This window comes from Rhinatrema bivittatum, chromosome 11 (assembly GCF_901001135.1).
Source record: "Rhinatrema bivittatum chromosome 11, aRhiBiv1.1, whole genome shotgun sequence".
NCBI classification, from domain to species: domain Eukaryota; kingdom Metazoa; phylum Chordata; class Amphibia; order Gymnophiona; family Rhinatrematidae; genus Rhinatrema; species Rhinatrema bivittatum.
In genome coordinates this window covers 66,453,612-66,469,989 of record NC_042625.1, presented here as the reverse complement: position 1 = coordinate 66,469,989, position 16,378 = coordinate 66,453,612, and the positions used below count along the sequence as shown (strand labels likewise).

Here is a 16,378-nt window from a genome sequence, read left to right as displayed (position 1 = left end):
CATATTCTTGCTTTGGAATTATTTGTGTGTTTTGAAAAACATGCACATGCTTCTGGAGCAGAAACAAGCTCCCGTTGCACAGTTTGTAAAATACTAGCATTAATTGCCTTTTCATCTGCTTAGGCATGCAAATGCTGTACCACAGATAGACCTGAAAGTTAGGCTCCCTGGTAGCATACACAGTTTTGCTTCAGGGCATGCATTTAATATTTAACAATGCTGGAATATAACAAATTGAGATCCCAATGGGTGATGCAGATGTACAGCAGCATCCTGATATTAATTGTGTGGGTGATTTTTCAATCTTGGCAAGTATTTATTGACCCAGAAGGGATAGCGTTTTGGGACCTTTGTTGGGAGAATTACTGGTATGTGTTCTTGTTTCCTACTATGGTTCCTATTCAGATCAGCTACCCTCCCTACCCCACACACACACTGAGATATCTGTTTAGGATGCTTAAAAATATTAATTGCACGAACATTATCATGGGACTTTAATCTAGTGCTAGTCTCTTTTGTTGACAAATTTGGTTAGGTTACAGTGACATCATATTTCAAGTAGGATATTGCAAGAAATGACCATGTTAACTTTGAATTATATGTGGAGGCTGCACCACCTGACACAAAGGGAATATACCTTTTTCTCAGGGAGGCATACATCTTTTTCAAGTATTGATAAGCGTATGGCATCTGAATCAATTCTGGGGACTGGAGAGGGGATTAAAACTGAAGCAGAGGGAATATCAGATCATGCTTTGTTTCCTATGTATTGGTGTTCACATCTTCTACCTCCTACTACCAGAAGATGGTGCCTTAATACCAGTCTATTAAAAATGTCAAGTGTGCTTAGTGCAGTGACTCATTCACTAGATAATTATTTTAAAGAAAATTATTCAAAAGACTGTAGTTCATAGGCCATTTGGGAAGTAGCTAAGGCAGTCATTCGTGGAGCAGTTAATATCTCAAGCTTTAGTTATACTGCAGAAGGACAAAGGGCATATTTTAAACTTGACAAGGGAAATAAAGGATATTGAGCAAATCTATCATAGACTCCCATCTCAAGCCCACTTGACTAAGCTGATCCAACTAAAACATGAACAGAATAGAATTTCTACCATTAAAGAGCATGCAGCTTACCGCACAAAATGTAAATAAGAGTGCTTGCTTTTCTAGTTGAAGCTCAGAAGGATAGGATTATTCCGGTGATCACTGATAACTTGAAATAAAAGAAAATTGATCCTGAGCAAATTAGTGAGATTTTTTAATCAATATTTTCACACCCTGTATCAGTCAGAAGTTGGGGATTCTGAAAAACATTTTGTAAGAATCTAAATTTTGCAAGCATTTTCCTTGAGCAGAGTGCTCACCTTCCAGCTCCTTTTGATTAACTGGAGGTATGGAATGTTATTATAAGCATGCCAAATAGTAAGGGCCCAGGGGAAGAGGGTTTTGTAATTGAATATTATAAAGAGTTTGTAGATATTCTGGTTTCAGATCTAATAATGCTGTTTGATGAATGCTTAGAGAAGCAGGAACTACCTCAAGCTAGGATAACGCATGCTTATTCCTAAAGAAGTGAAGACCCCTTGCAAAGTTCTAGTTATAGACCCATTTCTCTCCTTAATGTGGATTTAAAAATCCTAACAAAAATAATAGCACAGAGGCTTCAAAAAGTAATTAGAATAATAAGATGTATTTCTTATACGCCTTACCACCAAAGGTGTCGAAAGTGTGGTACAACATAACATACAATCAATAAAAACCACAGCAAAAGATCTACCCTTATCTGCCTCACACATAAGCTCCCTCCAAAAACAAAATCTCCATTAAATCCTCATCTATTTATTCTAACCACACTCATTTTCCAAGACTAAATACAGCCTCAAAGTTATTCAAAATGGTCATTATCAGATGTAACATTACAACCAACAGATCATTAAAAACCTTCTGCAAATGAATGGACAAATAAGGCTCAGCTTTAAAAAACCCAAAATCTTGAATAGAATGCAGCTCCTTAGGCAATTTTCCAGAGGTCAGGAGCTGCAGAAAAAAAGCTCTCTTTTTGATCTTGGCTATCCTAACCTCTTTGATTGGTGGGATAACTAGCCTTGTTTCCATAAGACACAAACAGCTTTCTATGATCCTGAAGATATTTAAGTGCTTGACCTACAATTGCCCTAAATACAAATGTTAACATTTTAAACTGCACGTAATACTGTACTGGCAACCAGTGAAGAGACTATAATACGGGCCTAATATCATCAAGGCCGGCAGGAGGATTAGGCTGACTAGGCGGCCGCCTAGGGTGCTGGAAGTGGGTAGGGTGGCAGCGGCGGATGTGAGGGTGCCATTTTTTTTAACTGAGCGGAAGAGAGAGACACAACAATGGGGAGATTGAATTATAGCTGTAGTGTATTTTGCTTGGGGGGGGGGGGCACAAGGGAGAGGGCGAGAGAGAGATGTGGTGACATCATCACCGCCTAGGGCGGCTGCAGACCCTTGTACTGGCACGGAATATGCTCCCTGTATTTACAGCTGGCCACCACCCTTGCTGAGGCATGCTGGATCACTGGCAATCTTCTTAGCCTTTAAAGGCTGACCACAATAGTTTTATTAGACTAGTCTAACTGAGATAATATAAAAGCCTGGACCAAAATATGGATGCTAGCCTAATCCAAAAATACAAGCATTTGACAGATGGCATGAAGTTGGAAAAAAGCATAATTCATCCAGATTAGGTGGGTTTTATTGCAAGTTGATCTTCTGCAGATCATATTCAGAGAATGTCACATTAGGGGGATACTGGTCTCCTATCCTTGGATGCTGAGAAGGCTTTTGACAAAGTAGAATGGTCATTTATATATATAATTATGGAGAAATTTGGGTTTTCTAATCAATTTTTTACTTAAGAACATAAGACGTTGCCTTACTGGGTCAGACCAATGGTCCATCAAACGGAGCATCCTGTTTCCAACAGTGGCCAATTCGGGTTACAAGTACCTGGCAAGTACCCAAACATTAAATAGATCTCATGCTACTGATGCTGGTAATAAGCTGTGACTATTCACTAAGTCATCATGATTAATAGCAGTTTATGGACTTCTCCCCTAGGAACTTATCCAAACCTTTTTTAAACCTAGCTACACTGATTGCCTTAATCACATCTTCTGGCAATGAATTCCAGAACTTAATTGTGCATTGAGCGAAAAATAATTTGTTTTAAATGTGCTACTTGCTAACTTAATGGAGTGCCCCCTAGTCCTTGTATTATCTGAAAGAGTAAATAACTGATTCACATTTACCGGTTCAAGTCCGTTCATTATTTTATAGACCTTTATCATATCCCTTCTCAGCTGTCTCTTCTCCAAGCTGAACAGCCCTAACCTCTTTAGCCTTTCTTCATAGGGAAGCCGTTCCAAGCCCTTTATCATTTTGGTTGCCCTTCTCTGTACCTTCTCCAGTACTGTATTCAAGGTGCGGTCTCACCATGGAATGATACAGAGGCATTAAGACATTCTCCATTTTCTTCACCATTCCCTTCCTAATAATTCCTAACATTCTGTTTGCTTTTTTGACTGCCACAACACACTGTGCTGATGATTTCAATGTAATATCAACTATAACGTAAAGATCTTCTTCCTGGGGGGTAACTCCTAAAATGGAACCTAACATCGTGTAACTACAGCATGGGTTATTTTTCCCTCTATGCATCACCTTGCACTTGTCCACACTAAATTTAATCTGCCATTTGGATGCCCAATCTTCCAGTCTCGCAAGGTCCTCTTACAATTTATCACAATCCTCTTGTGATTTAACTACTCTGAATAATTTTATGTCATCTATAATCTGATTATCTCACTCATCATACCTCTTTCCAGATCATTTATATATATATATTGAAAAGCACCAGTCCAAATCCCTGAGGCACTCCACTGTTTACCTTTTTCCACTGAGAAAACTGACCATTTAATCCTACTCTTTTCTGTTTTTTTTTTCTTTTTTTCAATCCACAGAAGGACATCGTCTCCTATCCCATGGCTTTTTAGTTTTCTTTGAAGCCTCTCATGAGGGATTTTGTTAAACTTGGATTAAAACGAGTCACAGAGAGCCAACAGCGAGGGTTAAGGTGAACACAATAACTTCTCAGACTTTTAGGTTACTGTAAACCCCTCTTCATGGGATGTAGTGAATTTAGGGGGTGTCACAAAATTCCCCAGGACCTCTATGTCCCAGACTACACCTTTTCTCATGCATGCCTTGCAAGAGCCCTTGGAGGCAATGGGGCCTGTTGGGGGGGGGGGAGGGGAATTAACCTCCTGGGCCCTGGTGCAGTCATGGATACAGTCATAAAACTCACACTTACCCAATTCTGCAAGATCACTTGTCAGTGGTGTGCTCAGGCAAGAAGAAAATTAGGTAGCAAATAACCATGGAGTCCAAAGATAGTGTTCAAAGAAAAATTTACTTAGTTTGAAAATCAAAATCCAGGCCAGTATGTAAAAATAAAAAAATAGCATCAGAAAAATCATAGTAAAAAACCAATAGTCTGTTTAACCATGGTAAATCCCTTAGTTTTTTTTCTCCCAACTGAACCAGTGGCCAACTCTAGAATTCCTTCTTCTTGGAGCGTAGGAAGACCTCTCTCAAGTTCCAGCATGAAACGAGGGCTGGAAAAGATGACAAAATCTCTAGTTAAAAAAAAAATTGTTCTTCCAATAACAGATAACTCCAACAGTCTCTGAAAAAATCTCAAAGTCTCAAAAAGTTCCATAATCTCTAACCACTGCTGTAGACTGGGGGCAAAGGTCCAGAACCCAGCTCATCATGATACTGGGGTTTGCCCTTCTCAGGTAACTGGTTAAAAAAATCCAAAACACTTCCAAAAGGCCAATATTCTCTTAATCCCCAAAACTCCACTGTCCTTGGCTACAATCCACCAGCCTAGTAGAAAGACCCCTCCCGATTAATCCTTTTGGGGAGAGGCAATAATCAAGATCACATGCTCCAGGGGAAATTTTTATAGCCCACAAAAAGGTGAGGACATATACGGCAGGGGGAGGACCCCAAAAATGAAAAAACCCTAGATGAATACAGGGCAAGATATTAGTGACAGGCAAAGCCCGGTCGTACTAAGAAGTGGAATATGTCAGGGGTGTCCCTTGTCACCTCTATTGTTATGGCTATTAAACCATTACAATTAAAATTAGGTAAATAGTGCAAATTGCAAGAATCAGAATTGGAGGAAGAGAGAGAGAGCGTGCGTAAACTCCTTTATGTGGTGATTTATTATTAATGTTGGAGGATATCCAGCATCTTCTTTCCCCATATTCAAGAAATAATACAATCATTTGGAAATATCTCAGGATACACTGTTAACTGGGTGAAATCAAAATTACTAGATCTAGGAGGCTGTAGATCCCACGAGTATTTCCGGTTAAAACACTGCCAGCTTCTCTGCCATTAGAACCATAATTAGCAGGTATGGCTAGGTCCAGCGATGTCCAGTTAGCAGCCCGCTGCACCCGTCTTTCAGATGCTGTGGATAAAACTTCAGGACAGATATCCAAGCATCCCTGGCACAGGGAATCTTCTGCCAGGGCAGGCTCAGCAGGCAGCTTTCCACCACCCTGATACAAGGGTTAAATAAAGGATACGATGGTTTGTAATGTTTTGAATTTCATTGTCTTCAATCTGGGAAAAATAGGTAGACTTGCCTATCTCACCTGTGAGCTAGGGCTAATATGATAAAAATGATCCCTCAGGCACAGCTAAATTACGTGCGTCCTCGCTTTGTATATCCTGCATATGTTCTCTAATCAAATAAAGAGTATATTCTACATTTTTGTGGGGTAAGAACTGTTGTTGGCTTAGAAAAATGGTTTTGTGGGCTTCCTGGCAGGAAGGAGTCCTGGTTGCTTTTCCTGCTGAATATCCAGGATAGGACAGGTTATCCAGGATAGGAGGATAGGCTTTTGTGAATATTGGTCTCCTTGAGATTCAGATACCATAGTAATTCTGCACAAATTTCTGCACAGAGTGTATTGGAGCCCATATCAACTGCTAGGTTCAGCAACGGCCAGATGGCAGCACACTGCACCCGTCTTTTCAGATGTCGTGGATATAACTTCAGGACAGATATCCAAACAACCCTGGCATAGAGAATCCTCAGCCAGAGCAGGCCCAGCAGGCAGCTTTCCACCACCCTGGCACAGGGAATCCTCAGCCAGGGCAGGCCCAGCTTTTAGGATGACTTTGCACAGAAAACCCCGTGGAAGGGCAAACTCTCCTGTGCAGGCCTTTATTTCTAGCGATCTCATCTGGGCCTCTTGCCTGAAGGCTCCTCTGCCCAGGCCAAAGCCCAAAAACCTGGGACTGAAATGTGGTTGTCATGGATGCCAGCTGCTTGCTGGAAAGCCTGTACTGCCTCCAGGAGGGTCGAGTTCAAATTGACAGCCACCATAAGGGACGTATTCAATGTTGTTGACCACTGCCGTCAGATTGTTGAGCCCCTGGGAGAGTGTGACTGCTGCTGAGTCTGAGGCATCAGTTACATCCTGTGGTGTGAGCTTCTGAGGTCACGGCACAGTGTGCGGCCTTTCAGATGGATACCTTCTTCTATATCTGTCATTTCTAGCTGCTGTGGGGGTGCCTGTGGTTCTGCAGGAGCTATTTGCGGATGTGGATCTTGGTCGGAAAGGGTATGCAGTTTCTTGAGAAGAGGTCTGTGCAGCCAGCTCTACCGTTCCTCCTACTGGCTGGCTCTTTTCCTGCACATGATATGGTTTGCTGGTTGCTGTCACAACAGTTGGCAGTTCCGTCTCCCACTGAACATCTGGTATCAGGCTTTCTAACAAGAGATCCCCCAAATCCTGCTCATCTGTCAACTCCTCCAGCTCCTCCGGCTCTGTCTCCTGCTGGTCCGCTCCCTCTAGATGTTCCTGCTGCTCCTTTGCCACTGTCTCCTGTGTGGTCTGCCAGGGGCCGGGTCCTGTGAAAGGAAGCAGAAGAGCTTATGAATCAAGTAAGCAACACTGTAGACTTGACATATAATATAAAATGTTCACTTTTCTATTAAGAAAGGTGAAAATCTTATTACTTGTCATCAACCCTTCCCTACCCTGCCCTGATACCTCTCAAAGGCTTACCTGCCACTTCAGCATCAGTAGTTTCTAGATCCAGCAGCACTCCCTCAAAAACGTCAGTACCCAGACTTTCTCTGCTCCATTGCTGACAGGGTCATGGGGGCAATTTGCGTGTCCTCCGGTCGCCCTCTCATACTTTGCAATCTGGGTTATCTTATTTTTCAGACTGGCCTTGAGGTCTCTAAATTGGTGGGTGACCTGCTTCCAGCTGTGTCTCTCTCCACCTTTGCAGGCAATCCTGTGGGCTATCCTGCTGCAGATCATGGTTTTTGTGCCCTTAGATGTTTTGGCTGCCTGATGCCTGAAGAGCTGATCATAGTTGGCAAGGACTCCCTCTATGAGCATGTAATTTTCTTCCATGGAGATCGTGTGGGCAGATAGCTGCTGCTTGCTTTGGTGCCGCTGCCACCTGGCTGGCCAATTTCTGGGTGGTCAGTTCCCTTCCTACCTGATTCTCTGGCCCACTCCCATCTCCCATCCCTTCCTCCCCCCTTCCTGCTCCTCCACTGAGTGCTCTCCTCCCCTTTGTTCTCTGCTGTCTTGCCCTCTCCTATCTTCCTCCACCCTCCTCACTCTCCTGCCTTCCTCTCCTCTTGCTAACACTCCTTCACCCTTCTCCTCTCCTGATACTTCCTGATTCTGCTATGGCCTTCCTCTTCACTGGCCTGCCTTCCTCTCCTCTCCTCACACACCCCAGTCCACGCCTATCATGCCTGCTGAGTCCCTGGCCACTCACCTCTAGCACGCACACACAAATTACCCTTTCATACTGTAAACAAAAATGAGAGACACACAAGACAGACACAACAGATATACACATGCTTCTTTCACACAGATAAAGCCAACAGACAATGGAAAAGGTAAGCATAAATGGAAAACAGTAAAAGACAAGACAAAAAGCACTCAGGTAACTGAAATCTGAAGTCTCACCTCTCTCTCCTCTCCAACTCCTGATCAACCCACAAATGAAACAGAAAGCTGTCTTTTATGCACCTAGAAATTACCGGGCAAGGCGATAAAATATTGCTGTGCATGATATTTTCATGCCATGCTTTTTTGCCTTTCTGAATGCCGTGGTAAAGATGAGCTATTACTGCGCAGAAATACTGCAGCTAAGTACATGGAGGGCTGCAAGTACCACAACAGGTCCTCCCCAGAGTGCTCTGACCACATTTTACTCAAGAGGCAGAGGAGAATGAGACGGACGCTGGCTTCTTTGGCAAGCTCCTTGTAGCTATCCTGAGAGATGCTGGAGGTGATCCTTCGCTCTTGGAGTCTGAACGGCTTCTGTGAAGAAAGATTTCTTGTCCTGTTCGTTTGTCTTGACTAGACTGTAAGCTCTACTGAGGAAGGACTGTCTCATATGGGGGCTGTTTTCAAAGCCATTTACGCACATAAAAGCTGGCTATTTACATAAATGGATGTTCTAAAACTGACTCAGATGTGTGCATTTATAGTATACACATTCTTTTTGATTTTTGAAAATATGCCTGTAAGGGTGCACGTGTAAGCTATGCACTTTGAAGATTAGCTGTAACTTTATGTGAGGGTGTGCACATTCTGCCAATTATCTGAGTATTTTCAAAGCAAACTTACAATGTGCATGCACATATTAAGGCTATACAGGCTGTTTGAAAATGACCCTCTAGGAGCCTAACTTTAAAGTCTATCCGCGGTACAACATTTACTGTTTAAGTGGACAGGTGGAGATTGATACTAGTAGTTTATAAACTGTGCAGCGGGAGCTGAGCCACACCAGAGGCAGCTCAAGGCAGTCTGCCGCCTGAGGCAAGGGATGAGATGGTGCCCCCTCGTCCCATCCCCGCGAGCTCCGCCCCCTGCGAGCTCCACCCCCTCTCGCTTTGCCCCCCCCCCCCCCCCACTCACCCCATCCCCATCGCTCTTCCCTTCAGCTGCCACCGACCTGTCCTCCGGTGGCGGTGGCCCTCCTCCACGCTGGCAGTCTGGCCTCCGGTGGTGGCGGTCCATGGCAGCGACCCTCCTCTTTTCTGCCGCTGCCGGCCTGGGTCAGCAGCCATGGCAGGGGCAGGCAGGGTGAGACGGACGCCACAGTGGCGTTCTGAAAGGGGCATTTTTTTTCCCACCTCAAAATTCTGCCACCTGAAGCAGCCACCTCACCCTGCCTCATTATAGAACCACCCCTGAGCCGCACAATTTATTAAACAATGTGGATTTCAGCTCTGAAAGTATGAGCGAATATTTCCAATCCAAGAAAACCCACTCTTTCTTTACCTATGTTATAAACATATGTGAGTATATTTTAGGTGTATAAAAAATCCTAATTTATACATGGAGGCAGTATTTTATAACGTATGTAAGTATATCATTTTTAAAATATTCATTTGTGCGCATACTTGAAATCATCAGTTCGCTGATACCCATATATACAGCAGGATAAACTTCCCACTGAATATAATCAATCTAAGGTTATCCGGCTACCTGAAGTGGGATAACAAAAACCTAACTGGCTATGTTTGAATATAGCCGGTTATTTTTTTTGTTATCTGGCCTTGTGTGGCCAGTTAAAATGCTACTTAACCATATATCTTTAAAAGATATCCAGCTAAGGAGTGCTGTCATGACCCTACAAAATAAAAGTAAGACTAGAGGGCAGCCACTTCTCCCCCTCCCCCGCCCAAAGCATGATAATAAAGTCTTTCCAGCCCATAGTCTCCTACCCCCAACTCTCCTCTCCGCAAACTCTTTTAAAACTGAAAAAAGTGCCTCGTTCGCAATTGTTAAACACTCTAGCTGCCTCCCCACCCACCCACCCACAATGAAGAATCATAGCACGTGTCCCTCCTCCTACCCTCCCCTCCCCATTCCAGCTGATACCTTTTTTTTTTTTTTAAATTCCTGGCACTTCCAGTGCTACTCTGACAGTTTAAAGATATTCGGTTAAGTAGTGTGTTGTCTGATCACACAAGGCCAGATAACTTTAGGGCCTGCTCAGAAGCCCCTTTTTTTCCAGCTGAATTCTAGTTGGGTAATGGTTGAATATGACCATGTAAGCCATTTAGACAGATAACTATTATGTTGTGCGTCCTAAATGGATTTTGAATATGGAGCTCTCAGTTTCTAGGTTTGCATGCATGCAAATCTCACGCGTATTCATTGTAGATATCCGGAAAGCCTGATTGGCTAGGTGTGCCCTGAGGACGGGATGGAGAAGCCCTGTCCTAGGAGACATTTTTTTTTTTAACAAATTAAACAATTTGGAACATCGTGTTTGAAGCCTAGGTTTCACACCTGCTATTAGAACAGTTTGAAGTATTGATTAAAAAGTTGAAGAAAACGTAACTGAGGGAGCTAGTGCTCTGCAGAAAATGACTGACTGAGGGGGCCTTGCAGTACATGGTCATGCACTGCTGACTGCGCAAATGTGCAAAAAGCCTTCTAGGCTTTTCTATCTCAGACTAGTAAATGTTCCATTCTTGGTGCCATCGGATGACATCACTCGTACATGTGACTGATTCATGCTGCTTCATGGCGGAGAAACATGTTTAGATCCATAAAGGGGGTGCATGCTTGCTTTTATTATTGCAGCAAACCTCATGGGTTAAAATTACCCATGGAGTTTGCAGCATCATGGGAAGTTTGATTGTTTATTCCTAAATGATTACGTTAAGATCTGACCCCAGATTGAAGACATGGTCATCGGTAAATCTGAAGTAAAACTGGCAGTATTCACTAACAATTTATTATTTTAACAGAGACTGAGGGGGATCGATGTAACTTAATTCATAATATTAAACATTTCAGGATATAGCCAGCCCCTGTCTTGTGCTGTGAACACCATTCAGGGGTGCCACGAGTCTGGGTCCGAGTCCAGATGGAGGGGAGAAGTTAGTTTCCAGGGCCCCTGGCTCAGTCACTCAAAACAGAGCAAGGATGCCAAAAGTGGTGTTCAAAATAAAGTCTAAACTACAAATGAAATAAAAGTATCTGGGCCAGAATTACAAAAATAAAGATCAGCATCAAATAAATCATAGCAATGAAAAATGTGGTATACTTGTCCATCTATCTTGCACTATTATCCACAAGGCAAACACTCCATTGCCTGGAGGTTTGAATAACTGGAAAGGGACCCAGCACTTGGCTAGCAAAAAGGAAGAAAAATACAAAAATCCCCAAATGTGGGTAAAAAAAACCTCTCAACAAAATCCAAATACAAACTGTTCAGATGTCTCTAATCCAAAAGTCCAATCTTCCTTCTTTGTTGTCTCTACTACAAGAGTCCATCCGTTCTCCTTTGAAATCTCTGATACGAGAGTCCAAAAAATAATTCTCTTCACCTTTGTTTTCTTCGTCGCTTGGGCAAAAAGAAACTGTATCCAGTCTTTTGGGATAATGGGGGGGAAAGCCTGTCCTTCCAGACTGGTCATAGTTCTAGCTCCTCCACTTCAATCCAAGCTTCTTGAGTTCTCTTCTCAAAAACCTCTAAACCTCTCTTCACCCTTGCTGCCCTGGTCGCTTGGGCAAAATGATCTTTGACTCAGCCTTTTTGGGATGCCAGAAGGGATGCTCTTCCCTCTGGACTGATCAAAGTCCAAAAATCATTGGTTTTGAGATCTCCAGCTTCTCTCCTAAAATTCTTCCTCAACTGCTTCTTGCTTGAGATTCTGGGAGAAACTCTGTCGCCAATCCTCTGCAGGTCTCTCCTTCCTTCTGGCTCTTACGGCCGTGCCTCACCCTCTAAAGGACTGAGTATACTCCAAGGGATTATATACCCCAAAAAGCCTACCCCTAAAAAAGTGGGGTTTAGCAAGTGGAGGATTAAAAAATGCAATGCCTAATGATGGAAAAATACCGGGGACTGTATTAGTGTTGGACAAAGCCTCCAGTGACAAAGAGAATCTCAGAATACCTCAAATTTTGATAAGTATGAAGCCGTACCTATTTTTTATTTTCTTAAAAAGAGATGGTGTGATGAATTTCCACTCAGATGAGTGAGCACAGCTAATATGTATCTGTCTTTTTTGCCTGCCAAATTGGATCAACTTTACAGGCTCAATTATACTCTGCTGTTGCCCAAGATTAATGAAAAAAAATGGATATTTGGAAGCTATTACCTTGTCCTTTTTTGGTAAGCTTGTTTTGTCTGAAATTTACTGCTTCTTTAGAGGCTTTACCTGATTTAACTTCTCCCTCTCCAACTGCCCTCCTTGGTTTTAAAAGAAATAAATGTATTTCGGTCTTTATTTCAAAACAGAGGCAGCCTGTAGTTGGATTTAACATATGACGGGATCTATTTGCTAAGTAACATTAAGGTGTGTTAAATGCTGAATTTGGTGTTCAATGCAAATTCCATGTAAATGCACATTATCGCAAATGCCTGATTAGGTGTAAAAAAAACCCTTCATCGTAACACACAGAAAACATTAATTTGTGCGTTGTGGACATGTTTTATGATATAGTCCATTTGTAGAAGTTTTACGTCTTAAATTATATATACATAAGCTTGTTACCCACTTATCACAAAATGTATTGTGTAATCTATAAATACTTTAAATAAATAAAACACTGCAAATTATGTACAACCTTGTGATTTGCATTAAGCTACAAAATGCTAACTACACCTGAAGAGGTATAGTAAACTCTGGTCAAGATCATCGGCAGTCTAAAGCAGCTACTGATGTTTGTTTCCCCCAAACAAGAAAGGATCATACAGCCCTGAATGTGGGCCCCCCCATTGAGACCCCCCTCCCACACACAGCCTCCCCAGTAGACAAACTCCTTCAGAAACCACTGCCCCTGAAACCCCTCCAAGCAGAAATGCTTCCCCCCCGCCCCTGGAGCAGACCCTGTCCCAACCTCACACAAAGGCCCAGGATTCCTCCCCTACCAGCAGAAGCTGTTCTGCAGACCTCCCTCCCCTAGGGGTCCCCGCCCAGAACTCCATAGTTGCTAAAATCCCTCAGGTAGGAGCAATCCGCACTTGCTTCTCATGGTTGGCTTCGGTTTTAAGAGCAGGAGGATAGGGTTGGTTTGGAGGGAGGAGAGCCTGCTGGAGGTAGTTTCTTTTTGAGCTGCTGCTGGCTGTTGTAGAAGAGAGAGTGGGGGATGTACGCATGTTATAGGAGGAAGTAACCACTAAAGCAGGGGTTTCCAACTTTTCGGGGAATGTGGATTCCTTATCAGCTTCAAAAAGTCTCATGGATTCCCACATACTTCTCTTTGATTTTTGCATGCCATAACAAAAGAAATAATGAGATGCACTCCATAAGCATTCTTAATGTATTGAACTTTTATCTAAACTGAATACGTAGGTAGGGCAATTTCCAAAGCTATTTAAAAATTGCCCTTATAACTGAAGCTTGAGGCCATTCCAGCTGCAATGGAGAAAAGGAAGCAATTTCAAAATAATTCCAGGTTGGCAAATTGATAGGACCTGGCAGAAATCAGCACCGGGTACATGTAGACCTGCAATCGAATTTTCAAATGGAAACTACCTACAGAGTTTCCTTTTGAAATCTTGGGCTGGTGACAGAGAGCCAATACTTTTGTTCCTACATACTTTTCAGCTGCTTTGAAGCAGGTGCAAAGTATATTTTATTTATTTATTTAAAAACTTTTATATACCGACGTTCATAGACATATCACATCGTGAAAGAATTCATAAGAATTTCAAAATTAAATCTCTTCACATATTTTCCTTTCCCGATGTAGTTCTAATCTCTCCCCCCCCCCCCCCCCCATGCTGTTCACAGTATAGTAATTTTACCCTCAGTAATGATGAACAACAATTTCCAAAAGAGCCTTTTTACATAGGTTAACAGGTAATAAATGCGGGTCCTAGTATCATGAGCCCATGCATGATATGAATAACCCTTAGTAGTCAGGTTCAGAGTTCTCCATAAATCTACAAAACTTGGATGAGAAAATAGAAATGAAATCCCTTTGTTGGGTTACAAGGGTCTAACTGTCCCTGTTGGTTGTCTATTCACCTCAGGATCGACAATACAATTTAAATCCCCTCCCAAAACAATAAGGGTAGTTCCCAACTAAATAATATCTGATATTAGTTTACTAAAAGAACCATGATAGTATTGGTTTGGAGCTTATGCTGACACAAGGATAATCTTTTGAGTAAATAATTCACCTAGTAGAATAATGTATTTACCTTCCCCATCAACAATCGACTTTTCCAATTTAAAAGCTACATTTTTATTTATTGAAATAACTATTCCTTTACACTTAGTTGAACCCTTCACAAAATAGACTTGTGAAACCCATCATCTTTTTAATTTAAAATGTTCTTCTCTATTTAGATGGGCTTCCTGAAGCAACGCTATGGAACATTTAAGTCTTTTAATAGGCGTCCCTAAATCTGTAACTTAGGCATGGTGATCCTAGATTAATATAGATCGTCTACTTGGGGCGAGACAGAGCATCGACCCTGTTTGGAAATTTTTTTTCTTGTGAATGGCATCTAAATTTAACCATTAATCATTGAATATTATTTATTACATTATAACTTGTAAATACAGCCCGCCTGAATACGCCACTTATTAGATAGCTCTTCCCATCCACCCCCATTCCTGCCCAACTCACCCTATCCCTCCTCCTACCAACTCTCCTCCATAGTCCCCCTCCCAACCCCCTCCCCAAACTGCATAACAGCAAACAGTAATGCAAAATCAATAACAAAATAACAAAAAATTAGTAGCATCATTCATCCTACCCTGATGTGTATGGGCGCCACCCCCGCTCTCAATACATATCAAAATAATGAGAAACTTATGTGTTGAAAGTATGCTTCTACATATATAACGAGATCTGCATGACGGTCACAAAAAGCCTAAGCAGAGATCTTTAAAAACATCAACCAAAGATCAAAGTAAAACACTGCGTTTGAAAACATGGAAAGGAAAAATCAAGATAGATATCAAATTGTGATCTCTTTTCTTGCTGCATGGTATACTTCCATATCTCAAATATATTTAAGGGTTGCAAATAGGGTCTGCATATATGGGACACACTGTCGTAATAGATCGTAACGAAAGCATATGCTGCCATGTTTACTCAAAAATAAAAGTCAGAAGAGCCACAGCATTATATTTCATCTGCATCTGAATTCTGATCTTTCCGAAAAAGAAAAAAAATATCATAACAAATGCAAGAACTGCAAAGAAGTAACACACATTCAGAAGAAATCATGATGTCGTCATGTGTTACCAATGTGAAAGAAAAATAATAAAGCTGGAGTTACTCAGCATTATATTTCCTCTGTTAGGTTCCTCCAATCTCCTACTCCTGATGTCGGATTTGCAGATAAATGTTTGTTGCAGAAATGTTTTGCTTCTTGCTATCGATTAATAAAAGATATTTTTCCATCATGCTAGATTCCAAGTTTTACCGGATATTGTAACTGAAAGTGAAACTTATACTTATATAATTCTGAGCATACCGAAGCAGATTCTTTCCTTTTGAGCACGACAGTATTAGGAAAGTCTTGAAATATAAGAATTTTGTTTTCATCGAAAATGATCTCATTTTGCTTGCTTGCTGCCACCAATACCTGAGGCTTATGAACAAAGTTTAGGAATCTCGCAAGCACCACTCTTGGATGCATGATTGATTGAGATGTGGGGGCCTATGTGATCAGTATGCTCAATTTGTAGCTTACTGGCCAAGTTTGGGAGTTGTAGCACCTGTGGGAGCCATGTTTGAAGGCTTTCCACTAGTAAAACATCCTCCAAAGAGGCCGTAATGCCCACTACCTGCAGGTACTTCCTCCTAACCTGTTTTTGAGATCATCAATTTTGATTATTTGATCGGCCACTTGCTTTTCCAAAACGATCACCTTTCACTCCAGCGTAAGCGACGTGTCTTCCATTACCAAAATTCTGCCTTTGGCGTTATCCATCCGTTTGCCTATTTCTTTCATTGAATCCTTCAGCTTAGCAAAGTTTTGATTTTTTGCCTCTAATTTAGTTTCTAGAGCAGTCACCACTGCTGTTATCAAAGAGGCAATAGCTGCGTCATCTAATAAAGAAGGGCTTTGATTTTCATGTCCATTGGCCATTTTGCCGTCACTCATTTTTGGGTTTTCTTTCTCCTTTTTCTGGTCTTGGGTGGACATCTCTGATTCCATACTATATGCTAATTTGTTAAAAAAAAAACTCCTTAGAATCCCAAACCATCAGGTTTCACTCATAGTAAGGAGGGTAAAAGAGTGTTCAGAACCGGTAGATGTAGTGTATTTGGATTTT

General features: G+C 41.9%; 1 protein-coding gene across 1 annotated transcript in view; it reads right to left on the bottom strand.

The window, feature by feature from the left end:
- Window positions 1-5,267: 5,267 nt before the first annotated feature.
- The window catches only part of DMPK (DM1 protein kinase), a 90,387-nt gene continuing 79,276 nt past the window's right edge, over window positions 5,268-16,378 (bottom strand). Inside the window, 1 exon segment of the mRNA XM_029619351.1 lies at window positions 5,268-6,988. Within this exon segment, the coding sequence (XP_029475211.1) occupies window positions 6,576-6,988 (413 nt within the window). The 3' untranslated portion in view covers window positions 5,268-6,575.